Genomic DNA, 27,040 nt, shown 5'->3' with positions numbered 1-27,040 from the left:
AAAATGGAAATGAGTAAGATCAGTACCATTATTTGGTTTACAGTAGGAGTAGTAATAAATATTTAAAAGGGTCAGATATAAGCGGGAAACTCCTCCTGTTCCTGTATAAAGCAGTTGATATCAACGTGCTTCCTTACATATCAAGTTCTGTTAAATCATCATACTCAAAAAAATTCACGTACTTACCTATATTGCAGATTTATAAGTTCATGATGTCCCTTTTTTGTGAGACTCGACAACATTCTCGCCCTTTATTTTGGGATTTACGGTGAGGTCACTCAAGAATATCTGCAACAAAATGCAAAACCCAAAACAAAAAACAAATGCGCTTGCAGGGTTTCATAGGAGAAGTGACGCGCTGTGGTCGCCTACAATAAAATAAATAATTTCAGATGTTATATTACCTACATTGATTAGAAAATCCAAATTTACTTTAGTTTAAAATTGTCGACCGATATGTACCATGATGTAATTATGATGAATACACTGTTGTAATAAAAAAATTCTTTGGGCTATTGGTTATGGATTTTATCACTTGTAAAAATAAACAATTACAGGTAATGCCTACCTAGACTATACAAATATACAAAAATAAATACTTAACAACGTGTTATTTATAAAAAAAATTTATCTAAAATATAAATATATAAACAATCACTTCTCAACTAGAAAAATCCTGGATTAGTGTGTTCTATAACACATCTTTTACAATACTTTTTGACAGCGCGATAGCCTTCCAAAGATATTTGGCAGTCTTGTATGTTTAATTGTTGTAAACCTCTACAATAATATGCTATACATTGTACACCCCTATCAGTTACTAAATCACAATTTCTTAAACTTAACTTTTTCAAATTTGGACAGCTTTCTGCTAAAGCTCTCAGCCCTGCATCACTAACATCACATTTACCAATATCTAAGGCACGCAATCGCGTACAGGATCTTGCTAAAACTGTTATGGCATCATCTGAAACCGCTTCACATCCCCTAACGTTTAAATACCTTAGCTTGTAGCACCTTTTTGCGACCACCTTTAATCCGGCATCGCTGACTTGGTCGCATTTAGCGACTGAAAGATACCTCAATGTAGCACCCAACTTTGCAAGTTCATATAATCCAAAATCTGTTATGTTCGAACAGTCACTAACACTAAGTTCCCTTAAACCTGAGCAAAAACTTGGCACAAACTTTAATCCGGCATCTGCAAAAACATATTTTTAACGTAATTACAGCACAACCCTTTAAACATTTATACCTGTAATTTGAACACATCTACGAAGATACAAGTAGGCTAACTGTGGACAATTCCGAACAATAACTCTCAGCCCGCAGTCTTGTAATGCGGGACAGTCAGTTAAATCCAAATATTGCAATTGCAATCGTCTGGGAGGTTCAGGTCCGGGAATTACACTGATACAAGATATTTGCGTGCATCCGGTAACGTCTAAGTGCTGTAAGTTATGGCACCTGGTGGCAATTTCGAATAGGGCATTGTTTGAAACAGTCGTGCTGCCTTGAACTTGGAGATGAGTTAATTCGGGACATCTTCTCGCTAATAGCATCAATCCCCGGTCGGTTAACTTAGCGCCATCCGTTAAATGCACTCGTTCTACACTGGGACAAGCTCCAGTTCTTCCCTGACCACACAACTGTCGCAAAACTCCGCGTATGGCACGATCCCCACTAATTGTTTCCCCTTGCAGAGTAATTGTTCGCCATAACGATGGTGTCCAAGACAGAATTTCAAATCGTCTACAAACTCTGGCGCAAACACTTAAATCTAAACTTGGAAGAAAACTAAATATTCGGATAACAAGTTTATCGGGCAATCTATCAAACGAATTATTCTTGGTCTGGAACTTCTTCCCGCGATAGACGTTACCTTCACTCCACAGACTAGGTGTTATTGGACCAGGACTAGGCGACACTAAAGTGTGGTACCCCTGATCTAAACTGGGACTCGACTTTCCAAGCTTTGCAAAATTATCTAGCAGGTAATTCGACTCACTCTCTTGATTAGTTGGCGATCTAAAATATTCAGGACTGGAATTGGATGGGTTCATTTCCTGCTTATTATAATTTTCGTGCTCCCAGTAACTCTGGTCAAAGGACAAAGATGACAGATCCAAGGAATTTTGCTTCTGAAACGAATTTACAAGCGTTGAGTGCCTCAGGTTCTCCCCGCTGTTAGAATTTTGGTCCCCGCCATTATTTAGGTAAGCGTGTTGTTGGTAAATTTGGGTTTGCAGATAGTCGCACTCGGATGATCCCTTATGCAAATAATCATTTTCTAAGCTTAGATGGTTTTTTCTTTTTTCTGGGGTGTTGGTGTTGTACATCGCCATGTACTGCGAGTGGTAGTCATAAACATATTCTACGTTATGCGAATGACTCGTCGCATGAGATTCTTGGTCGCAAGCAGGCGATGAATTGTGTCCCAAATGGATTAACGGGCATCCTGCGGGCCTGGGGGATAGTCTTTCTAAAAGTCCTGGCGGATGACTCATCTCATTTGTTACCCCTAGAACGCAACACAATTGTTTATATAAACCGAGGAATCTCATTCCCGCATTGTCTACGGAAAATTATACTGATCAATAAATACGTGAAAGTTGAAATATAACAATAAATTTTATAGTGCCTATAATAAGTTTAATATTTAGGACGTTTTCTCTATTTTTAAATTTCTGTCGCTTAATCTATCATTGAAATTACCACGTTTTATTTGTATTTACAGATTCAAATAATAGACGATAATTTTTAATTATTACGATCTGAGTGGAATAAATGATTTATTGTTAACAATCTTTAAGAAGTTAGTAATTTAACAATCTATCTACAATTATGGGATTACAAACGCACGAATTCGTACAGCATTCCATCATCAGTCACATGACGAAGGCTTGGCATATTTCTTAGCCATTTTTTACTATTTCTTACTTTTTACCGTCTGTTCCGTTTTTTAAGACGAAAGGGTATAACAAAACGTGATTAACCTTTAAGTAATGGTAAAAAATAATACTTACATTCCTTTTAGAATGTAGGGTAAAGTATGCTTAGCGAATACTAAAAGGTCGTCGACATTTTGACATCTCTTCAGTTAACACACAGATATTAACGCAATTTATTTACAATTGTCTTATTAATGGTAAAAGAAAAAGGCGACTAACCTGGTTCGAGTTAAATGAAAATTTAAAGTAGTCCATTATTTTATGGCACTGTAACACAGCTGCAAAAGCAAAAGACAACACGAGTGCAAGAAGCATAGCACTCCCGACATTCATCGAATCCGCAAAGTCTAAGACTGCTTTGTTGCAGAGATGTTGATGTTGGTTCGTATAGCTAGCGGCAAGGATAAGTCTTATGATTTGCCTAATTCCTCGTGTACCGAAACACAAAAGTTTTAACAATCAGTATGTATATAAATATAATTTAATTGGGCTTGTAGAGACCATATTCACGTCCAAAATATTATAAAACACATTTCTTCAGTCCTTCCCACCTAACTTTCTCTTATTTCAATAGAATGAAGAATTTCAATCAATTGGACCATTACCGTCTAGATTCGAAAAGTGAGTTTATCGCATTCCTGTCATTTGCCAGTGCAACCGTCATAGTAAACTGTCAATGTCGCCCTTTTGTATTTGAAACAATGAACTGTTCTTCAAAGGGATGAAGTGTATGATAAGTTGCCTAGCGCGAGGTGTTAACATTTCCCGCCATTCGTGCAATGAATGTTTAGACCAGTTTATATTGATACAAAAAATTGTTTAAAAAAAGAGGGAATCGTCGACGTTAGAGCACAGTAAGCTGTGGTTAGAGAGTGTGACCATGGATGTGTAGAAGCTGGAGAAGCTTGAACTTATTGAAAGATGTCGATCACTATTCATTTGACCACCATCTTCGTCAACATTTGAATAGCTAGAAGTTGTTACTTTGCCAATTGAAACGCGTGTGAAGAGAAAACTTTGCGACTCGTAATTAATTTCAATTTACACAGTGAACACCCTATCAGGCAAAATTACATTCCGCTCTGTCGAAATGAAATCATTTACTTTGATTTCTTAAAGGATTATCTTGAAAAGTTGGCAGATGTGACAAAAATCACGTTACTTTTGTTATATAAGAGGTACCTACAGAGGAGAAACTACCAAAAAATATAGTACAGGCACTGTTTAAATACTTTACTTTAAACAATGGTGTAGGCATTATACTGAAATTCACAGAAAGTCGACTTGTTTTAGATAGATATTGAGAGAAAGAGGATTATAACCTGAAGAGCTGCCAGAAGTAAGAAAAATTACGCTACACTTTTCAGATTCGCACCCAAGTAATCTCACCCCCAGCAAAGAGTAATTATTAAGTATTCTTTGCCCCCAGGTAAATATTCGCCCGCGGAAGATTTGCCTTCGGAAAATTCGCTCCCTAAAATTTCGCCCAGTGGACAAACTATTCACGTTCCGGATCTTAAGAATATCTAGCCTTAAAGCCTAGCATGTCTCAAATCGCTTCGTCCATTCAAAGTTTTCAAAGTAATCAGAAATTGTTGAATAGGTATACAAAAAATATGTCGCGTCACACTTAATTGATATATTATGATTGGTAAAAGGGGGAAATTGTAAGGCACTAAAAATGTCTAAGAATGTTAGAAGGGCGTCATGCTTGATTTCCATATATAAAATAAACCCTCTTTGTTTTCTAAGGAATACATATTATGTATACCCTTGGCCACATTAATAAAATCCAATCACACGAAAGCTGTAGTCGAATAAAGATCGTCTTTACTTTACGTCTGTGTTTTATTGCAACTACCCCATTAACCCATTAATAGAAATGAGTAAAGTTTCACATAATGTCGTTTAATATCAATGGTAGAGTGAGTTGACAACATAAAGTATTTCCCCATAAAGCTCTCGACCTTTAAATTTACAGTGGTAGCAGTCACTTTATGTTCGTTACATTATATTGCATTGTAGGTGCATTACTGCAACTTTCCATTGTCGGGCGAGATTCACGCAAAACAGTTCCCTTCAGTAAAGTCGCCCCCAAGACAACACGTCCACAAGTAATTCTCCTTGGAAATAATTAAGCCTCCAGAATATTTGCTCCTGGTAAATTCCCCTTTGGATCCATCCAAAGATTTATGAAAGAAAGTTTAAAGGACAATCACAAATTTTTGTAATTCTTAAAGAGTGCGCAAATAAAAATTGATTTTTACGTCAGCGCTGGTGGTAACGTTACTTTTCGGAAGTGTAAGACAATGTGCTGAACTTCCTGGCGAAGATACTAACGGCAAATGTTCAGAGAACGAATCACCTAGGAGCAAATACTCCGGGAGTGACTTTCATGGAGCAAAATTTTCCGCGTGGCGACTATTCCGCGTATGAATCTTCTGATGAGTAATAAGGACGAATCTTACAGGGGCGAAATGCGAATGTGCTCGGGGCTAATCTTCCGAGAGCGAATCATCCGGGGTGAATATTATGAAGACGAAACTTCCAGGGGGAATATACAGCACAGCACAGACTTTCCTCTAAAATTCATAGAAAGTAACACAATTATACTACTTTGATTATATTAAAACAGTGGACAAACTACCAAAAAGTATAGCCATAGCGTTGCCTTCAAAGTTAATTAATAATCGATTGAAAGATATTTTCTGAATAGGCCGAAAAATTGGCAAAATATTGCCTACAAATTTTTATTAAATGTGGGTATGGGAACTACCCACTTTAAAAGTCTATAGGAGAATTGTTCCTATGTATTATCTTAAAAAAATCTCTTTGTATACCTATGTATTTCACTGAGTAACTAACATGCACACATTAGTGACCACTTCCTCACCCATCGTGCCAGATAGGGCAGTAACCAAAGACTTTCTTACCGCATACGTTCGTTTAGCCACTAAAATCCCCACAGTACTTGTAGGTGCAAACACTTTAGTGGAGCATACACAAGCCGGCTAATACCCCAGTGAAACGATCCCTCGCCTGGTGAAAAACTAATGCTAAGCTAATTGTCAATAATAAAAAGGCGGCATTTCGTAGTTACCAAAGTTCATGAAATAAAAATAAGCGTAGGTATTGCAATTATACAATAACCTATGGGCTCTTAAAGAAGGTAATTATTGGTCTCACGTGTTGTACGGGAAAACTTTTGAAAAGGATAATTAACAACAGTGCTACCTTGAAAAACGCAATACAATAGTGCCATTTCAAGCTGCATTTAGGAAAAATTGGTTCACCATTGAGCGTCGGATCATATTAGAACGTGATATCTAGGAACATTTTCGAAGGAGCTGACGTCGTTTTGCCTTCTTCCAAATGACCGCTCAAAAACGTAATTTGTGAATAATCTTCAGCTTATAATTGCAAAAGAAACATTATTTCAAGGGTCATAACAGAATGTTATCTCCTTTCAGGTAAATGGCAAGTGGGTTTAGATCTAAGCACCGCTATTTAAATAAGAGTTTTACAGGATCTGCGAAGTTATTCTGTGCATTTCAATGGTTTCCAGTGCTACATGAACTTTTTTATTAACTTATTAATTAATGCACCCCAAATGTTAGTACGCAAAGTGGTGCCATATGCGTACTTAGACTTGCTCTTCCAATCAGTAGCAATACACACACATATGGGCCCTTCAAATTTTACCAATTCTATTAGTGATTTATCGTTTGGTTTGCATTTAGCATATGGTTTTTCATTTCAAGTTCGATAAAGTTTTATTAAAACGTACTCGATTCGATTTCTATTTGTGTGCATATCAAATTTGCTATGACTAGTGGATCTATGGATTAAGACTTGAAGAAGAGTCAAAGACTACCGTAGAAATCATTAGACATACTTTCTGTCCCGGTTTGGGATCTCATTTAGAGTGGATATCGAAGGCGATTTGGCGGAAAGGAATCGACCATGTTTAAGCTTTAATATCATTTATCTTATTAATCTCTGTTGGAAGGGGTTATCAACACTCGATATCGGAATGTATCACACATAGTATTGTCAGCGCTGTTGAATACGTCGTAATGTTTTATTTGCTCTAAAATGTGTCCAACTCTAACGAAACATATTCGCATATATTAATACGCTTGTGAAATCTAAAGAGTATCAGTGATGCGGGTTTTGCTAATTGCTTTGTTCTTCGGAATAACCAGAGCGTTGAGGAATACTCCTTGGGGTGTTGATAGTTGTCATAAAAGTGGGGTTTGTAGAGAAGGGCCGAATCCTAGATCTTGTGAAACTGTGTGCTTTGCCAATGGAACTTGTCGCCTTAATATTGCTTTGATTTTACCCCAAAGTTCTTACTATATTATCAACATGGAGAAGGTTAGTAATTGTGTTTAATCCACTAGTTTTAAGCATGCAGTTTTAGACGGTTTCTGTTATCAGAGAGGCCGAACAGGCTGCAAAGAACCAAGGAATCATATACAATGATACAGTTATTAATTTGTACCATTTTGATGATCAATGTAGCCAGGCAAATGCGACAATACACGGTATAAATGCCAGTAGCGATTTTTGCACGCATTTTGTTATTGGATCAACATGTGACTATTGCACAGGTAAGCGCGATAAAAAGTTAGTGTTGTAATTTGTGAAGGAGCATTCGCCTCTAAATATGAAATAGAAGGTTTGTTTATATAACACTCAACGTTCAAAATGGGAACGCTTTTCCTACTTTGAGGTGCTAATTAATAGAAATTACACAAACTGTAATTCTTTCACACATTTTTTATGGATGCGGCTGCGGCTTTGATCGTTAGAACATTTTTTCCAAGCATCGGACAAAGAATCAATTACTTATTTACAAAAAATAATAATATAGTCAATACTATCGCGCAGTTGTTTGCAAGTGCGTTCTGAAGGTTTCTATACTACTGACATTCGGGGCAGGGTTTTCAGGATGACGAGTAACCTGTTCTTCCTTTCCCTTAAATTTTAATTGTGTAGAAAAGCCTGGATCAGTTACCTTATTTTTATTCTAGTCGGTGTAACAGAAGTGTGTAAAATTCTAGTAAGCTTTTCCTCAGATAAGAGTGTATAGGCCGTAGGTTTCTGCAATAATGCGGTCTCCTTTTCCCACGAACTTCAGCTTTGCAATTTCCAAATCTTGCGCTATCTTGCCTTCGAGCGTACTTTTTAAATATTCGTGATTCTTGTACTAAGTCGCTCGTTCGTTCACCATTATGTTTTATGTTATGTATATTATAGACTCCAGATACTCATAAGTAACAATAGAAGAAGAAGTAATTCGGTTTACAAGAACAGAGCGATTGTCCAAACAACAGTTGTTAGGAGCCGTAGTCGAGTAGGTAATGAATATTACTAACCTCGAGAATCTACTTTCTTCCCTCCTGGAAAAACAAGTGTTGTAAAATACACTCCCTCATCCTTCAAAATGACAATTATGAGACTGATTACAATATGATCGTGAATAAAGTACTTTATCGGTTGCCTTCGGGTATCAAAATTCACTCCAGCTCCAGCAAAGTGTAAAGAGCCAGGTGGACACATCGAAAAGGAATTTCTTGCTCCTATCTCTATCATTAGTATAGACTAGAAAAGAAACGAATTTCGAAAGAAAATTCAAAGGGCTGTAACTTTTGAACTAGTAGTCCAATCTTGGAACTGTTTGAAATTATGGATTCTACAGGCCACATTCTATAAGAAAATTTTTTTTCCGGGTCGATCTGAGACAATTTTTTTTGAGGGCCTCAAAAAAAGGTAGTGTACAAACCTTCCTTTTTTACCAAAAATCGACTGCACCAAAGTTTCTTGGGAAAACACTTTTTCTTATTAATTTTGGTGCGTAGAATCCAAAACAATTTGTACTTTTTCGATCAGACTTCTCTATCAAAAGTTATAGACTAGAAAAGAAACGAATTTCGAAAGAAAATTCAAAGGGCTGTAACTTTTGAACTAGTAGCCCAATCTTGGAACTGTTTGAAATTATGGATTCTACAGGCCACATTCTATAAGAAAATTTTTTTCCGGGTCGATCTGAGACAATTTTTTTTCGGGGCTCAAAAAAAGGCAGTGTACAACCTTCCTTTTTTTCCAAAAATCCACTACACCAAAATTTCTCGGGAAAACACTTTTTCTTATTAATTTTGGTGCGTAGAATCCAAACAATTCGTACTTTTTCGATCAGACTTCTCAATCAAAAGTTATAGACTAGAAAAAAAACCAATTCAAAGGGCTGTAACTTTTGAACTAGTAGCCCAATCTTGGAACTGTTTGAAATTATGGATTCTACAGGCCACATTCTATAAGAAAATTTTTTTTCGGGTCGATCTGAGACAATTTTTTTTTCGGGCCAACAAAAAGGCAGTGTACAACCTTCCTTTTTTACCAAAAATCGACTGCACCAAAATTTCTCGGGTAAACACTTTTTCTTATTAATTTTGGTGCGTAGAATCCAAAACAATTCGTACTTTTTCGATCAGACTTCTCAATCAAAGTTATAGACTAGAAACCAATTTCGAAAGAAAATTCAAAGGGCTGTAACTTTTGAACTAGTAGCCCAATCTTGGAACTGTTTGAAATTATGGATTCTACAGGCCAAATTCTATAAGAAAATTTTTTTCCGGGTCGATCTGAGACAATTTTTTTTCGGGGCTCAAAAAAAGGCAGTGTATAACCTTCCTTTTTTACCAAAAATCGACTGCACCAAAATTTCTCAGGAAAACACTTTTTCTTATTAATTTTGGTGCGTAGAATCCAAAACAATTCGTACTTTTTCGATCAGACTTCTCAATCAAAAGTTATGGACTAGAAACCAATTTCGGAAGAAAATTCAAAGGGCTGTAACTTTTGAACTAGTAGCCCAATCTTGGAACTGTTTGAAATTATGGATTCTACAGGCCACATTCTATAAGAAAATTGTTTTTCCGGTTCGATCTGAGACAATTTTTTTGAGGGCCTCAAAAAAAGGCAGTGTACAACCTTCCTTTTTAACCAAAATAGACTGCCCCAAAATTTCTCTGGAAAACACTTTTTCTTATTAATTTTGGTGCGTAGAATCCAAAACAATTCGTACTTTTTCGATCAGACTTCTCAATCAAAAGTATTCATTACATACATTGACTAAAGAAACCAATCCCTTTGTTTATTCATTTTATAAACAAAGCCAATACGAAGAAATTGATGTAATCACTGATAGTTGTTTTTCCTAGAATAATATTGCAATGCACGTGGGTTATCACATCACGTAACCGTCACTCGTGTTTAGAAAAAGGACATTGAAAATCTGAACTTCGACGAGTTTTCCAAGTTTAGAGATCATTGATTTCGTCTTGTAGGTTCATGGCGACCATATTTTCATTCAGTTTGTAAAATATAACACTTTCTTTTAATACTATTATATTTATCTGTAGTCAACAACGTTTTAATTACGGCGCCAAATGGGGGAGGGTAGTGCTTGGGCAGCTTTTAAACTAAATCATAATATGTCCGTATAGCGTGGTAGGTATCGAGGGGCGTATGGTACCACTAACTGTAACACAGTGTGTTAAAGATGATAGATGATGGTCCAAGAGGACAGCATTTTTTAAAAATTAAAGATGACCTTTTATTGTCTTCAATACCTACTAAAAGAAACTTTATTTTCAGATTAAATGGTGACAAAAATAGAACTCGTTCAATTGGCAGATACAGTTATCAATGATCTATTAATAGAACGATGAATGATATTAAAGATAAAGTCCGTTAAATTAGAATCGCCACGCGTATCTAAAAGTTATGTTTATAAACACATTTTTACCTTATTTATTACGATTTCCTGGTAACGTATGCCTCCGGTTTCCGGTTGAATTCAAAATATTGACAATTATGCCTAGAAAATAAAGAAGAACAAATCAAGTTCGATTCCTACTTCTGAACATTCTTGTGTGTAAGAACGATTGTATCACACAGCTTTATTAAGTTTGTTCATTTACCTATACATAAGACTCATTGCACTTGCAGAAAAAGTTTAATTTGTATTAAATTAAAAGTATATGTCCTCATTCATAATCTTCAAAAACGTATGCAAGAATTTATAAGAATCTTCAGAGCACAATTTTCAGTATCTTAGAAATATTTGGAAAATTGCACCTTTAGATCCCTCATAATTTTTTAAAACTTGTGATTGAACACTGGTTCAGTTGAGTTGAGTAAAGAAACTACTACAAAAGATCCATTTTGACTCTATATATACATATTATATCTTTCTTGCTTTGACTGCCAACAAAGCGGTAGGTGATGGATTTTGACTAGACTTACTTGTTTGTGTATCATTTCTAATCTATACTTCGTATAGCGTATATTCCCCGATTTTCGATGCTAAACTTCTTTTTTTGGCGTTGTAGGCAGAGCTGGGTAAAGTCTTGAAAAGGGCTTGAAACATTAAGCAACCAGCACTTTGTTGTGTTTATATAGTGACAGGGCTTGGAATTACCAAGCATTTTTTAAAGTAATTGAAAATATAAAGTATCAATCTCTTGGAAAGTGCTTAAAGCCATTTAAAGTGCTTGAAGCCCTTCAAAAGTGCTTGAAGCCCTTTGAAAGTGCTTGAAGTAATTTAAAGTGCTTGAAACCTTTTCAAATTACTGGAAACACTCTAAAACACGTTAGAATCAGTACCTACTTCCACATCCTAAGTATACTGGACGAATTAATAGTTTTTGGGCCCACATTTTGTTTGTACACATTTTCGTTTGAAAGAATTAAACAAAAAATTTTTTGTTATCGGTACAGTACTTCTCCATCGGTGATGTGACATTAATTTTAGCTTCTTTCGTATATTCGGTGTTTGACCAATTTTCAAAAACCAATTATCTACATTTACTATAGGAAATGCAATGTTACTGAAGTCGTTTTTGGAGTTTTTTTGTTTTTAGCTTCTTCTTCAGTAAGGACCATAGTGTTTTTATATTTTATCGAAAAATGTAGATATAAATTTTAAAGAAATGTATGCAAAATACAAACGAATATCTCGGAAACGTCCCAATTTTTTATACTGAAAATAAGTGTTCGGAAAATTGTGCTCTTGAAAGTTAAGTGTAAGGTCAGAGTTGGGTCGCCATGAGTAGCCCAACATCTGAACTTCGCCTTGTTAACTTGTTAAATTGTGTGTGTGGCATGATTTAATAAAAGACTTTATTATTATATTATGATTAATAATTATTCCAAAATGGCATCAAGTACGTACATTAGCGCATTGAACGAGTATAGAAAACATTTTTAAAATGCCACGAAGGCTAACCCAAAAATTGAACTTTTAAGTTTACAATGAAGTACGTATGTACCTACTGTCTTTATGTAATTGCCATCATAATATACCTAATAATACTCAGTATCGAACTCGTTTTGACTGGTTTACAAAAATACCTACTAAACCCTTCGAAATAAAACGCATCCCATATAATCTACGTGTACCTATGTAGTTATTATGATGTAAAAACTTTTGAATGTTTCGAATTATTAATCCGCAATATTGGATACGCTCACATTAAGTAGATACCCAATCTTCTACGTAAAAGTGTGAAATGATTAAAGTGGATGCAAAATTTAAGATTCTCGATACGGTAGAAGGTACAGCAGGAACATTTAGGTTTGCTCCAAAAGATTGTATTTGTTTAAATAGGTATACTTTAATGAAATAAAGAAAATTAATGTTAGCAATATGTCTAAATTCAGTTGCTTTGGTTCTTCGATTTGATATGTAACGAATCCCTTCTGTTACCTAACTTTCTGGTGACTTTTGCGCGGTAGGATTGGCCTATTAAATAGTGTTTTCTATTTAGTTTTGAACAAGTATATTCTATATGTTCATTCCAATTTAAATTTTCATCTACCTTCAGTCCCAAGTGAGTAGCCGATGTAGAACATAGGTACTATCGCGTCATTTTCGATGCTTAAAGTAAAGTGATTGGTCTTTATTGTCGAAGTTTTCATATTCATAATTACCGTTTTATCTGAATTAATGAGTAATTGATTATTTTAATAATAATATTTATTTTATTTTCAATCAGCTACAGAAATGTAGGTTGAAACAAGAAACAAGTCATATCTATAATATGTATATAAACGTACTTTCAATCACATGCACAATTAAAACGTTGACACAACACGAACATTAAAAATTGCTTCTAAAAACTCGTTAAATTCATTGCAATTTAACTTTTGGAGTGCAATCTCATCACAGGCACTAACAACAACCGCAGTGTCATCCGCATACATAAATGTCCTGTTGCTTGTGATGTACTTAGGCAGGTCATTTATGAATAAAAGGAAAATTATTGACCCCAAATTGAATCACAGTAATTTAAGTCCTTTTGCAAGCACTTTTTTTCAAAGTACTACCCAGCTCTGATTGTAGGTATACGCCACTGATTTTGGCTGAGTTTAATATCTACAAAAAGTTCATGGCCTCTGGTCGTTTTGGCATTTTCATAATTTGAACATTGATTATTTCATAACTGTATTTGCTTACTGCGTTTTCCATAACTAAAGTGTTAAGAGGCGCGCTTTTATCGATTTAGGAATAAGCGTAATTACGATTTTATTTAATATAAACATTAATTAAACTAATTACCATGATTTATTTATAGGTGTACGGACAGTGTACAGCATCGTATTAAATTTATGAGAGTGAAAAGATTACATTCATTTATATGTCTGAAGAAACTTCATACTTCATAAGCTGCTAGGAATGTAAAAACTAAACGTTAAATAAGTTCAACGTTAAAAACATTTTACGTATACCTACTTACCTATATGCAAGAAATGAATGAAAATGCAGAATAATTTGATTTCATTTCATTATATCATCATTTGCGATCATTTAAACTACTCGAGGATATTTACATTAGGTAGCTTTAGTAGATCTGTATTTATTGCTTGTTTAGACATTTAAATACGTTCCTCCGTTTATTGATTAAGAGAGGGTTTTGATTTTTGTTTGAAGCTTAAATTTAAATTAGATATTTATATAGGTATGTTCAAGTAAAAAAATCAAAAGTTCTATGGCAGTACCCTATGCATTCGGGCATATGATGCTACATATCCCACCTTTTTCATCTATAATTCTATATCTATTATAATATAAACGTTATATTTGACTAGAAACTGTTTGGGCTAATTGACCTGCTTTGTTAAGCTCGACACCAACATACTGCATTACAGCTAAGTGAGTCCAGCATACCATACAACATTATTCGGCTAGCGCTAGACAAAGCGATAAGGGTTGTACTTTGGTCTTTGCAGAACGTTAATTTACATTACTTGAACTTCAGTATAGGTATAAAACCAGGCAAATAAAGACAAATAGTTGTAAGTTTTTGAAATCAGTTCGTATCGAAATGGGGTTTTTGGCATAGTGTTCAGAAAAACACAAAGAAAGGTGCTGTGCAATACTGGTCCAACCATTTTTTGAAAATTGCGTAAGGGGTACAAAAGTGCAGATTTGCCATCGAAATTCCCCGGGAATGTCCAGGGGTGGCGATACGGGAGAGGTGTTAAAAATATCAATTTAGATACAATACACACAAAAAACCCTGAGCAGTCCCGAGCAATGTAAAGGGCAGATATGTATGCAATTTTTAAGCGATTTTTCGGGCTCTCCATACATGTTCATAATTTTTATGTATTTTTGCACCCGTTATGCAATTTTCAAAAAATGTCTAGACTACCAGTATTGTACAACATTTTTCCTAGTACATATTTTTCTGAACTCTATGCGGAAACATTTCGATACGAACTGATTTTACCAATATCGAGTAAAATTTCCCTGATCTAAAAGTGCAGCCAATTTCTGTTATGCTTCTTGTACAATTTTGTAGTAGTCGTGTGTGAAATTCTTATCGTAAAAAAACGAAAAAACTACAAATTTTAAAACATCGAGTATAGGACGGGACGGTATAGGCGTGAAGTTCCATTCTATATATTTTAACGATAAGAGCACAACAACTGCATGGCACAGTAAAATAACACGAAATGAACACAATATTATTATACAGTCAGAAAGAAGTTTGAAATATCAAGATCAATTTCACTTTATCTTTAGGTAGCAATTGTAGGATTACTTGTATGCCTTTTAAACATAATTTCCCAAATACACCTACAAACATTTTTGATGTACAACAAAAATTACAACCCCGGACTTGAATATTGCTATATACGTAATAGCGAATTTTCTTAAAAATTACGAAATTATAAAACAGCAACGAATCTTATTTTTACTTGTAGCTTCTTTATTCAAATTTGCCAAAAGAAACAAAAACAACAGAAATTACAACCTCCGAAATTGAATATTGCTATACTGGGTATCAACGAGACAACTATTAGACAAGCCTTTTAGGTGATCTCAGAAAATTACAATCGCAAAGTTTTAGTTTTAGAAATAAAACAATTTGGTAAAATTACATTTTCGTGTCTAACTAGTATTTTCAAATAGAAACCCTTTTTTGACAAGCACTTTCCGAAAAAAGAATTTTTTGACGAATCCAACGATGTTAATTTAGACTCAGAAATCCAAAAATGTAAAAATATACATTCAAAACCTGGACGATTTCCGGTAAAACAGGAAGTGAGCGGACAGAGAAAAATATGCGAAAACTTATAAGGGGTGGACTTATAGAAATCTAACATAAAAGGTCACTGAGGGCATAAGGGGGTGAGTGACTACAATATAGATTCAAGCAGTTTTAATGAGCTGTTCTTATACAAACGTTTACTATTAGAAAAAATTTATCATTTTACGCAAACATTGGAGCTCAAATTCCGGGTACGAAACGGTTACCTGTTGGATATAAGGGGTGGATTCACGGCAATCTAAGATAAAATGTCAACGGAGGCATACGGGGGTGAATGATTATGGGATTTACTGAATTATAATTACTGGTTCTTTACTGTTAAAGCGAATATATTATTTCACGTAAACATTGGAGCCCAAATACAGGGAGATTGGCATAAAACGTTTACGTGATGGTGTCTAAGGGATGCACTCACGGAAATGTGAACTAAACAATCAAGGGAGGAATATAGGGGTAAGTCGTTATGGGATTCAAGGAATTCTATGGGTGGTTCTTACATATGCATCAACTACACTATAAGAAAGAATTTAAAATTTTTAGTAAAAATTGAAACTCAACTACAGGGTAGATTACCACAAAATGTCACTTGTTGGGTGTAAGGGATGCCCTAATGGAAATAAGAAATAAAAAATAAGAAAGGAATGTAGGAGTAGGTAAGACAATGTAGTGTTCAAGCGGTTTTAATGAATGGTTCTTATACAAATTTATCATTCTAATTGAAGGTTGGAGCTCAAGTTCAGGGTAGATTATCACAAAAAATGTATCTGTTGGATATATGGGGTGGATCTAAAAGCAAAAGTCACTGACGGCATATGGGAGTGAGTGACTATGAGATTCAAGCAGTTTTAATGAGCGGTTCTTATTTTACAAACGCGTACTATAAGAACGAAGTTATTATTTAATGTAAACATTGGAGCTCAAATACAGGGTAAATTGTCACAAACTGTTTACCTATTAGATATAAAGGTGCGCTCATGCATATCTAAATTTAAAATCAATTGTAACAAGTAGTTCCCATACAAAAGCTACCGTTGGAACGAATTTATCACTTTTCGTAAAAACTGGAACTCAAATAAAGGGTAGATTATCACAAAATATCACTTGTTGGGGTATAAGGGGTGCACCAATGAAAATAAAAAATAAGGAAGGAATGTAGGGGTATGTCATTATAGGATTCAAGAAGTTTTGATTAGTGGTTCTTATACAAAATTAACTTTAAGAACAAATTTATCATTTTTCGTCAAGATTTGGGCTCAAATACAGGGTGGGTTACCACAAAATGTTTACCTGTTGGATATAAGGAGTGCACTCGAGGAAATCTAAAATAAATTTAAGTGTAAGGGTTTTTAGTGCATAAGTGAATCAATGTGTAGGTTCCAGTGATTTTAGTCTGTATTATTAGTTACGTATGCTTTTGTGTAAGAATTTATGGTCAAGGGCGGAGTAAATGTTTATTAAACTAATAGTAAATATAGGTACACAATTGCCGTATTAGCTAAAATATTAAAGATTAATATGGGAGTCCCTCGACTGTATAAAATCCCTCCTTTTAATTTGATGATGATATATTTATAGATAGTTTCATTGTTTTAGCTGTACCGCCTAGATTATTATATACCAATTTGTGGTAATTAAGGCAATGTAGTGTAAGTAAATGTAGTACCTAATTGAAAATGTTCATTTTTTTGAAACCGTAATTTATTATATTGTTATAAACAGCTTACGCACACACCCTACTAACTTAAAATTATGGGGGTATGTCCTTACTCCCATCTAGAAAAGGAGAAAATTGTCCTGTATTGATTCAAAAGTGGACATGTGCGAGCATTTTTTCAATGTTCTTATAATGCCGAAAGAATCGGTGGAAAAGTTTCGATTGGCGCAGGTTGCATGCATGTAGGTCATATTCTTCATATCAAGGGCTGCATTAAATTAATTTATTTGCTTTCTCTTTCGTTCTCGTGCACCTCTAGCATAAAGTAATCGTTCTATTAGGAATATTTGAAGGAAAGGTTTAACGAATATTTTGGACAGGCGTAATGTTTCCTTTCGGGAATCGCATTTAATGAAATTTTGAACATCAATCACTGTCTGAAACTCTTAATCCTCAGAGATCATGAAGGTTTACTTCCGCATTCATCGGAAAAGCTATTACACCTTCATTGTTTTAACTCTTTTTCGTATTGATTTCTACGTAAAATGATGAACTGACTCGTTCATTCCCTTTTTGTGAACCGTACATTAGTTATTTGTCAACATCTAGGTACGAAAAAATTAACTGTATAGGGAGGGTGATGGATACGATCACAAATTGCCCTTTGTGTACAATACGTTATTTTTAAGGGGTATACACTAGGGTACAGTATTAACCAAATTAAGGACAATGAACTACAACCAAAGAGTATACGTTATATAGTCTTTCATCTTTGGTAAAAAATTAGATGTATAATATTTACGGAGATTCACTATGTGCACATTCAGGTATATTTCCAATTGTTTCCAGTACCTACATCAGTGACATTACTTCTGGCCTTAGACAATCTGAACCTTATGCTAATGCTAAGTTATAATAATGTACGAAAAACTACTATTTGCCTTCTCCAACTCAACCTGCATATTTATATGCGCAACTTCAACGACTGCTAGTTATGCTTCACTTTCAATTTTTTAGGTAATTCATAGGTAATTTCGGTTGGCGGAGTATTACAAATTAATTTTGATAAATTTTGATATAAAAACACTTACATAATTAAGGACTGTAGGTGCTTCTTCTGGGTTGGTTCTTGGTTGGAACAGTGTAATTTTTTTTTTTTTTTTGCTTGGACCAGTGGTCATTCAACCAGCTACGTTATGTATTTGTTTTTTAATTTACAAAGTTATATTTCCATCTGCTAAAAATTGAGTGTAAATAAGCCTCAAGGCATTGGATTAGCTTTAACTATAAGTTTGAGGAAAAAATATGTTGTCTGGGAGTCCGTGACCCGACGGTAGAAAGATGAAAACTTAAAAAATGGCACTTAAAGGTTTTTTTTGGAGCGTAAACAATCTAACCGAATTTTTGTATTTTAAATAAATCCGAAAATAGTGATTGCTCCCTATTATTTAAATTACATATTGATTAATATCGAGAAAAGGAGCTGCTCCATCCACCCGGTCTTAGTATCTAACCTACAATTAAAGTGGGGTTTCGAGTAAACCCAAATAGTCTCATATGGACATCGAATGAAACGTTTTAAATCTGTTACACTACGCCTTACGATGTTTGCTAACATTTAATGTTACTACACCCAGTATCAAAATCAAAATCTAATTTCGTTTTAGCGGCCCTGGGCAGAGTAGCAAAGGTTCTGGGAACATACGGAATGCCCGTAATAACGCCTGGAGGTTTTGTGTTTGACTTCACAGCCAGGAAAAATGAATGCACGGATGAATTCTACATGTTAATCAATTCTGGCCCCGTTGATTATCGATCGTTTGCCGAATTTTTTATCAAGCTTTTTGAACGGTATTACTTAACTCGTGTGAATTACCTTAAGATGCAAACCACTTTTTAGGTATAATTGGCAAAAAATTTCTTTGGTGTATGAAAAACTCGATCAAAATGATGTTGGTGGCCTTAGAGCGTGTCAGCTGCTCATGACGAGCGTGATAGAAGTCGGTATTGAAATACACAAATTTTTGTATGCCGATGGAGACTTAATGTTGTATGGTTTGACGTACAGAGAATATTTAGAAAAAGAGATCGGTACCAAGTATGGAAGTAGGTAAAAGATTGCACCATTTTATCGCCCCATTCAAATAAAAGGATATATTTCATTTCAGTTGTATTGCTGTGCACCAGTCACGAAAACACGAGACGAATTATGTTGGAAGCGGAGAGTTTAAAAATGATGGAGAAGGGAGAGTATGCATTCTTCAACTTTGAATTGTATAATAGGTAGGTATTAGCTAACAATTGTATGAAACTTAATTGAGGAATTACAGTAATACGCTTTTTCCTGAACAAAAATGTAGTTCTGGTCCAAAAGTCCAGGTTGTCTTCGCTGACTAACTTGGTCAATTTTTTTACGATTATATATTCTGTTCCATTTTCTGCGGATAGGGGCTTAGAAAACGTACCTATATCCTTGGTGCGTTCCACGTCAGAGGTTTTGGGAAAATGACTATGAATCACGACTGCGGACTAGACTTGTCAGCTTCCTAGCTTGAGCTAGGTAGCTATTGCGATCGCCTTTTTTTGATTTTGATATTAAGATGTATGAATGCACCTACGTACATTGGCAATTTTCCGAGATAACGACGGCTCTTTAAAATTGTTCAAACGGGGAAAAAATCAAAGTTCGAATATTTTTGTCGTCTCGTTAAAGTTTTGCCAATGTACATTAGGCATAAAGACTATCCAACACTTTTTTTAATATCTGGTTTACAATCTGTTCTGTCAAGAATTTGGCATCTGGGTTTTTATCGCTTTCCGCGTAAATCAATTTATTGAATAGCTCTCGTATTTCAAAGACCCGCTTTTTAATTCACAACGTTAATTTTTCCCCAAATTTTCCGTTTTTTTTTAAATCAGGGTGGTACTTACTATACATTTTTTTGTTTTAGTGCTCCCGACCCTTTACGACCGTGGTATAATTCAAGCGACAGCGAGGAAGAAAACGAGAGAGCTAAAAATGCGTATCGAGCACTGTATACGTTCACTCCATTAGTAGAAGCGAAAAACGCGCAAAATGGCCAAATTTCTACATTACCAAAAGGAGACTTCTATTTAGATGGCGTGTACGATGGATTTCTGCTATACGCGCATATTCTCAATGACACTATAGCGTCTGGAGGCCGAAACAGAGACTTCGTAATAAAAGGCGACGACGTCATGAGTAAAACGTTTGGAAAACGTTTTCCAGGTTACATTTTGTTTACATTAACTAAGTGTCACTTTTCAAACGTTCCAATTGGAAAAAAACGAAATAGTGGCACTTATTTGCAGGAATACCCATGATAATTGTTTTTATAGGGAGGAGTGAGGAAGTTGTTATGAACTGCAACGCCCAACGTGTGTCAGCGTATGCGCTCACCCAAATCAATTCTTCAGGATTGTCCCATATTGTAGCAGAATACTATACCATAAATAAATCGATCGTGGATGTAAGAGAAATTCAATGGATCTCTGGGAAACCGCCTCTGGATTCCCCTGTTTGCGGTTTTGACGACTCGTTGTGTCCATGTTGGTAAATTACTTGCGATGTCTCCAATTAATATTATCTTTCCGTAGCGGAAATCAACATCACATTAATAGTTGTTAGTGTAAGTGTAACGATAGGATTAATAATACTTTCTGTATTTTTATACAGGTAACATCTAGAGCTTAGCCATCATTAAATGACCGATTAATTTTAGGCACTATAAGCTAGAATATGAATTAGCTTCAATGACCTGGAAGGTGAATTGGGAAGATATTGTGTGGATACCACATGTGAAGCGTCGGAACAGTACCTACTCCACCGAATCTCTTAATTGGAGCAAAAGAGGCAGCCAAACGGTAAAATGTTTATTTGAACGCAAATACGGATTAATATTCACTGTCCTATTATAATATTGTTTGTTTTCGGTAGACAACGAATATTATCACATTACGTATTTTCCAGACAATAATTCTATCGGAATACGAAGCATTCAGTTTAGCTGGAGATCGCCACCTTTACACAACTGTGGGGTACTACAAAAATCTTATCACGGCCGTGAAACGCCTAAAGGACACCAAGATTGTTCTAAACCGCGATCAATTGCTCGAACTGAAAATAATGAAAGATTTCTCGAATGACCATTTAGTGAAATTTTACGGAGCGTGCGTCGATCCTCCACACTGCTGTATATTAACCGAATACTGTCCCAGGGGAAGTCTCCAGGATATACTAGAAAACGAGGAAGTGCAATTAGATGGGCTCTTTAAGCTATCTTTAATTCAAGACATAACGAAAGGGATGCTGTACATACACGACAGTGAAATTAAATATCACGGTTCGTTAAAATCATCAAACTGCGTTGTAGATAGTAGATTTGTATTGAAAATAAGCGATTTTGGTTTGCATTTTTTACGAGTTCACATGAGGGATGAATCTATCGATGAAAATTCTCATTCATTTTGGCAACGTAAGCTTAAGGAAGTCAAGCTTTGAATGCTACGAAATTTATTTTTAGGTCAACTGTGGACCAGCCCTGAACTGTTGCGGAACGAGAGTTCTACTCCCGTCGGATCTCAGAAAGGAGACGTGTATTCGTTCGCGATTATCGTTCATGAAATAGTTACACGACAAGGAGTGTTTTATTTAGGGGAAAATAGCAAAACGTCTCCAAAACGTAAGTTTTACAGAAACTAAGAATAATGTGTTTACAAAACAACGTTAGAGATAACGTGCGTTTTTCGTGGCTTTCGCCTTTGAACTGTATGAACCGGAGGGTCGCAAGTCTCTTGAGAGATTCTAGGTTGGGTTACACTCATCTATTGGAATTGTCAAACTCCAACCACTAGGGCCTAACATCATTCACTACACCTTTTTTGCAGTTAAAAGATGAATTATCAACGATCCAGATGCTAAATTGTCAAGAAATGTCCCAAATACAAACACATACATAAAAGAAACTCATTAAATAGGAGACCCCATCCAACGAGGTTTGTAGAATAAGCTTTGATTATAAAACTTCCCTCAAAGGAATAAAGGTCTCAATTTCGCCGCACTCGTGCTTATCTCTTAATTTTCTGTGATGAATCCATTTTGGACTTTTGAGAAGTTTTTCTGAAAAGAAGTAAGCATAATTAACTGAAAGTTCAAATGTCACGTTGCTTACGTTTAATGGAAGACGCTTTATCTCTCTATAATTTAAAATGTGCCTGAGGCAATTGGCACGGTAGGTATTGATGGTGGCTACATTGTATGCACGTTGATCAAATTATTTTTTTGGAAATAAGTTCTACTGTGATCACTTCTGCTTGTTGCCAAGGATAGGATAGAGTCAAATCTATATAGTCAATTTTTTTATATTCCGTCAATGGGCAATGTGTGGCAAATGCCTTTGTAGCATTGAATAAAAACACTATTGTAGTGATAACTTACTGAAGTCGCATGGTGTCCACAATCCCACTATGATAATTCGCGATATTGTAGACCGTTGCGGCGTCTTAACAAAATAACAAAAATGAAGCAAAGGCTTATGATTATGACATTTCATTGATAAACAGAAATTTAACGTTACATTGAATATACAAAAGGTGTTAACTGTTCAGTCATTAAAAACCGACTGCCGACTCTCTATTTTTAGGGCAGGTAAGAAAACGCCCGTCGCTAGGTCGTAGGTATACCGTCGTTAGCTTTAGGTACCTATCCTAAGAAATTCGTAACAGGCAAAAATACACAGAACAATTAACCGAAATTTACTTATGTCACTAGTGAACCCAATTTATATAGATTCGATGTTTTTATGAAAACCGTAAATGATAAAAATGCATCTCTCACTAAGCTAGAATTGAACGTTTTTCGAAAATTTAGGGAAAATAGTTTTATCTTGTTTTCAAGCCTATTCACTATTCCCTGTATAGGTTAGCAAGCCAATAATTTATTGACAGTCAAGGGATGTATTATTTAACTTCATTGATTTTCTCTCCTTTTTGTGTTTAAAAACAACTATACATCACTGTTAGTTGTGTATGAAATCGAAACGTACACAACGTACGTGATAGATCCGAATCCTTAATCGGATTAAAAACGGCGCGTGACAAGAAAACGTCCGTGATTCGGTTCACTATAATCATGCAATGCTTCCTGATGCAAATCCGTTGATTTACAAAAATTGCCACGCAGCATAATTTATAGAATTTTCCGAGGATTCAATTAATAATTAAATTGTTATTCAAAATTATGCCCTTGTGTGCACTTATCCGGATTTGATAAGACTTTGTTAATTATTCCATTCATTGTAGACACGTGTAAGTTATTCAAGTAGAAGTAGTGATCATGAATGTTAAGGGTAGGTAATTGGTTTGAAGATATTGCTAGCAGCTCAAGCACGTGCATTTAATATCAATAAGTAATGCATGTATCCGACGTAATATGGATTGTTAGTATTAAAGTATGTAAACGACATATATGGGTTATCTCCTTACATCACGATGTTATCCAGTTTTCATTCGTGCAAATCTACATTTTAAAATGGCCGTTAGAATTGCTTTTCAATAAAACTATTTCGCCGCTCCTAATACGTATAAAAACCTATGAAATCAAAAAAAGTAACATTCTAGGAAGTTTCGAGACCAAGATCACAAAGCTCCATCAAGTTAGCCCCCGCAAATTAAAAAAAAATGTGTAATGACCATTTTTATATAGTGCTAGGGTTGTGCTAAATTGTGCTGATTCGATTTTAATTTGTGCTGATCTGGCAAATCAATTTTTTTTAATTGAAACGCGGGGGCCAATTTGACTCCCAGCCCCCCGGTTTTTTTAACGTACAAATTCCATTACTACTTTAACGAGTTGTGCTCGATGCATATTGGATTGTGCCGGCCAAATATTCGAAAATAGTCTTCCGGTACACGGTAGTTTCTGCACTCAAATCTCGGGAGCCAACTTGACTCTCAGCCCCCACGTTTTTTAGAAATATGGAATTCTAAATAAGGTCAATCAATTGTGCTCACTGCATATTGGATTGTGCCGTTCAAATATTCGACAATAGTTTTACGGTACACGGTAGTTCCTGCCTTTAAATCTCGGGGGCCAATTTGACTCTCAACCCCCCTGTTTTTTTAACGTACAAATTCCATTACTACTTTAACGAGTTGTGCTCGATGCATATTGGATTGTGCCGGTCAAATATTTGAAAATAGTGTTCCGCTACATGGTAGTTCCTGCACTTAAATCTCGGGGGCCAACTTGACTCCTAGCCCCCACGCTTTTTACAGATATGGAATAAGCAATAATGGCAATCATTTGTGCTCGATGCTTACTGAATTGTGCCGTACAAACTTTTGAAAATAGTCTTACGATACCCCATAGCTCGCGTACACAAATGTTGGTGGTCATCTTGACTCTCAGCCTCCACGTTGTGTATTCACGAACTGTGCGCTCTAGAGGTACCCGTAGATTCTCCTCTACGTTTACGGCCGCCAACGAAATAAAATGAATGTATGTTTTTTATTTTTTTATTTTTTTATTATTTTAGCCTTTATTTTTAAGTGGGCGGGGTTTCAGTCGACGCTGCTCTACCAACCCAACCCACTATACATTTACAAATATCCATGCCCGAATCCGGATTCGAACCAGGGACCCTGTACCGCGCAGTCGAGCTTCCAGTGAACTGCGCTACACGGGCCGGCTATGATGAAATTCTTGTGACCCATTCTTGATTCTGGATTACGATAGGAAGGTAGACAGGGTCCACGCGTACCTACGCCTCAAATTCGGGCCCTTTGTACTACCTATCTGACTAGAGTCGTTCGACCCCTCAACGTCACTCAAGCCATCCCACACCTGAGATGAATCTAAGGATGCTGGAAGGGGAGGCGGCTCTAATCATCGTAGCCATGTCCGGTCAGGACACCCTTAACATAGATCGTCTGAGTTGGACTAGAGCGAGGCATTCAACAAAGTATGTGGTGTGCCGTTTCATCGTCCGTGTAACTTCCTCTACAAGATAGTGATTCTATCAAACCCATGCGGTGCATGTGTTTGTTTTGTTTGCAGTGCCCAGAAAGTATTCCAACGAATAACCTCAGGTTCTTTCTTGATAGCCCTGTGAAAAAGCGCCCCAGGTTACGAGATGGTCCTTTGAAGGCTTCTCTCGCATCGCGACAATCTAACATCATGTTCCATCTAACCCTGTGCTGGGTTTAGGTGTCCTGAGTTATTAAGTTGTTTACAGTTGCAGCTGTAAGTGGAAGAGCCGGCTCCGGACCATAAAACACCTGTTTTGAGGTCAGTCGGGCTAACCCATCGGCTTTCTCATTACCTTCCATTCCAGCATGCCCTTTGACCCATGCGTGCTGCTTGCTACACAGGATAGTTTTGTGCATAAGAACTTTTCTTGCACTAAGGGTTACCAACTCTGATTGGAATACAGTAAGAAGCTTGCCTAGTGGTTGGGTGATATGGAAGTTCAGTTCGTTGGAGTAAATACCAGTGCCTGTTCCTTCCATTGTTTTAGATCCATCTGTGAAGATGAATATGTCGGGTTAGGATGCCACATCCTCATCAAGGAAAATGTGGTAGTTTTCCCCTAATATGAATTGAGGAGTATGTCCAGTTGTACCACCAAAATTAAGCCTTGCTTGTAAAGTTAAGTCGAACTTAAAATCTATGGCAACGATTATTAAGACAATCGTTGCTATGGTATTTAAGTTATGCTTAACTTTAAGTGATACTTAATTTTGACGGTGCAATTGGCCATTAGAGTCCGATTGCTCTTCTAGGGCACGTAATCGCTTAATCGCCTCGCCCAGAATTCAAGAATGTAGAATATTACTATGTATTACATATTATATTATATATTACACCTTATTCCATATTTGTAAAAAACGTGGGGCTGAATCAAGAAAGAACCTGAGGTTACTCGTTGGAATACTTTCTGGGCACTACAAACAAAACCATCTTGTAGAGGAAGTTACACGGACGATGAAACGGCACACCACATACTTTGTTGAATGCCTCGCTCTAGTCCAACTCAACGATCCATGTTAGGGGTGTCCTGACCGGACATGGCTACGATGATTAGAGCCGCCTCCCCTTCCAGCATCCTTAGGTTCATCCCACTTGTGGGATGGCTTAAGTGACGTTGATGGGTCGAACGACTCGCTAGTCAGATAGGTAGTACAAAGGGCCCGAATTTGAGCCGTAGGTACGCATGGACCCTGTCTACCTTCCTATCGTAATCCAGAATCAAGAATGGGTCACCGTCACAAGTATTTGATATCATCAAACATACATTCATTTTATTTCGTTGGTGGCCGTAAACGTAAAGGAGAATCTACGGGTACCTCTAGAGCGCACAGTTCGTGAATACACAACGTGGAGGCTGAGAGTCAAGATGACCACCAACATTTGTGTACGCGAGTTATGGGGTACCGTAAGACTATTTTCAATAGTTTGAACGGCACAATTCAGTAAGCATCGAGCACAAATGAGTGCCATTATTCTTATTCCATATCTGTAAAAAGCGTGGGGGCTAGGAGTCAAGTTGGCCCCAGAGATTTGAGTGCAGGAACTACCATGTAGCGGAAAACTATTTTCAAATATTTGACCGGCATAATCCAATATGCATCGAGCACAACTCGTTAAAGTAGTATTGGAATTTGTACGTTAAAAAAAACCGGGGGGTTGAGAGTTAAATTGGCCCCTGCGTTTCAATTAAAAAAAAATTGATTTGCCAGATCAGCACAAATTAAAATCGAATCAGCACAATTTAGCACAACCCTAGCAC

General features: G+C 36.1%; 2 protein-coding genes across 3 annotated transcripts in view; one reads left to right on the top strand and one right to left on the bottom strand.

Moving 5' to 3' along the window:
• Positions 1–513: 513 nt before the first annotated feature.
• LOC116166273 (F-box/LRR-repeat protein 7-like) lies at positions 514–3,453 on the bottom strand. Of its 2 annotated transcripts, none has more exons than XM_031481153.1 (3): positions 3,027–3,453; positions 1,256–2,521; positions 514–1,201 (listed from the first exon to the last, which is right to left on the bottom strand). In XM_031481153.1, exons 2-3 carry the CDS (start codon positions 2,505–2,507, stop codon positions 666–668), a joined length of 1,788 nt encoding a protein of 595 aa, XP_031337013.1. In that variant the 5' UTR covers positions 2,508–2,521; positions 3,027–3,453; the 3' UTR covers positions 514–665. The 2 variants fall into 2 exon arrangements, with proteins under 2 accessions (XP_031337013.1, XP_031337014.1); XM_031481154.1 differs by having other exon boundaries at positions 3,171–3,453.
• Positions 3,454–7,020: 3,567 nt separating this feature from the next.
• The window catches only part of LOC116165909 (atrial natriuretic peptide receptor 2-like), a 114,273-nt gene continuing 94,253 nt past the window's right edge, over positions 7,021–27,040 (top strand). Inside the window, exons 1-11 of the mRNA XM_031480662.1 lie at positions 7,021–7,328; positions 7,375–7,564; positions 18,899–19,082; positions 19,132–19,337; positions 19,400–19,514; positions 20,183–20,481; positions 20,592–20,801; positions 20,850–20,928; positions 20,975–21,116; positions 21,223–21,727; positions 21,776–21,934. Coding sequence (XP_031336522.1) covers positions 7,116–7,328; positions 7,375–7,564; positions 18,899–19,082; positions 19,132–19,337; positions 19,400–19,514; positions 20,183–20,481; positions 20,592–20,801; positions 20,850–20,928; positions 20,975–21,116; positions 21,223–21,727; positions 21,776–21,934 — 2,302 coding nt within the window. The 5' untranslated portion in view covers positions 7,021–7,115. The remainder of the gene's footprint in view (positions 7,329–7,374; positions 7,565–18,898; positions 19,083–19,131; positions 19,338–19,399; positions 19,515–20,182; positions 20,482–20,591; positions 20,802–20,849; positions 20,929–20,974; positions 21,117–21,222; positions 21,728–21,775; positions 21,935–27,040) is intronic.

The sequence above is a fragment of the Photinus pyralis genome, unplaced genomic scaffold (assembly GCF_008802855.1).
Source record: "Photinus pyralis isolate 1611_PpyrPB1 unplaced genomic scaffold, Ppyr1.3 Ppyr1.4_LG3a, whole genome shotgun sequence".
Taxonomy (NCBI): Eukaryota; Metazoa; Arthropoda; class Insecta; order Coleoptera; family Lampyridae; genus Photinus; species Photinus pyralis.
This window is presented reverse-complemented; position numbering and strand designations above follow the sequence as displayed.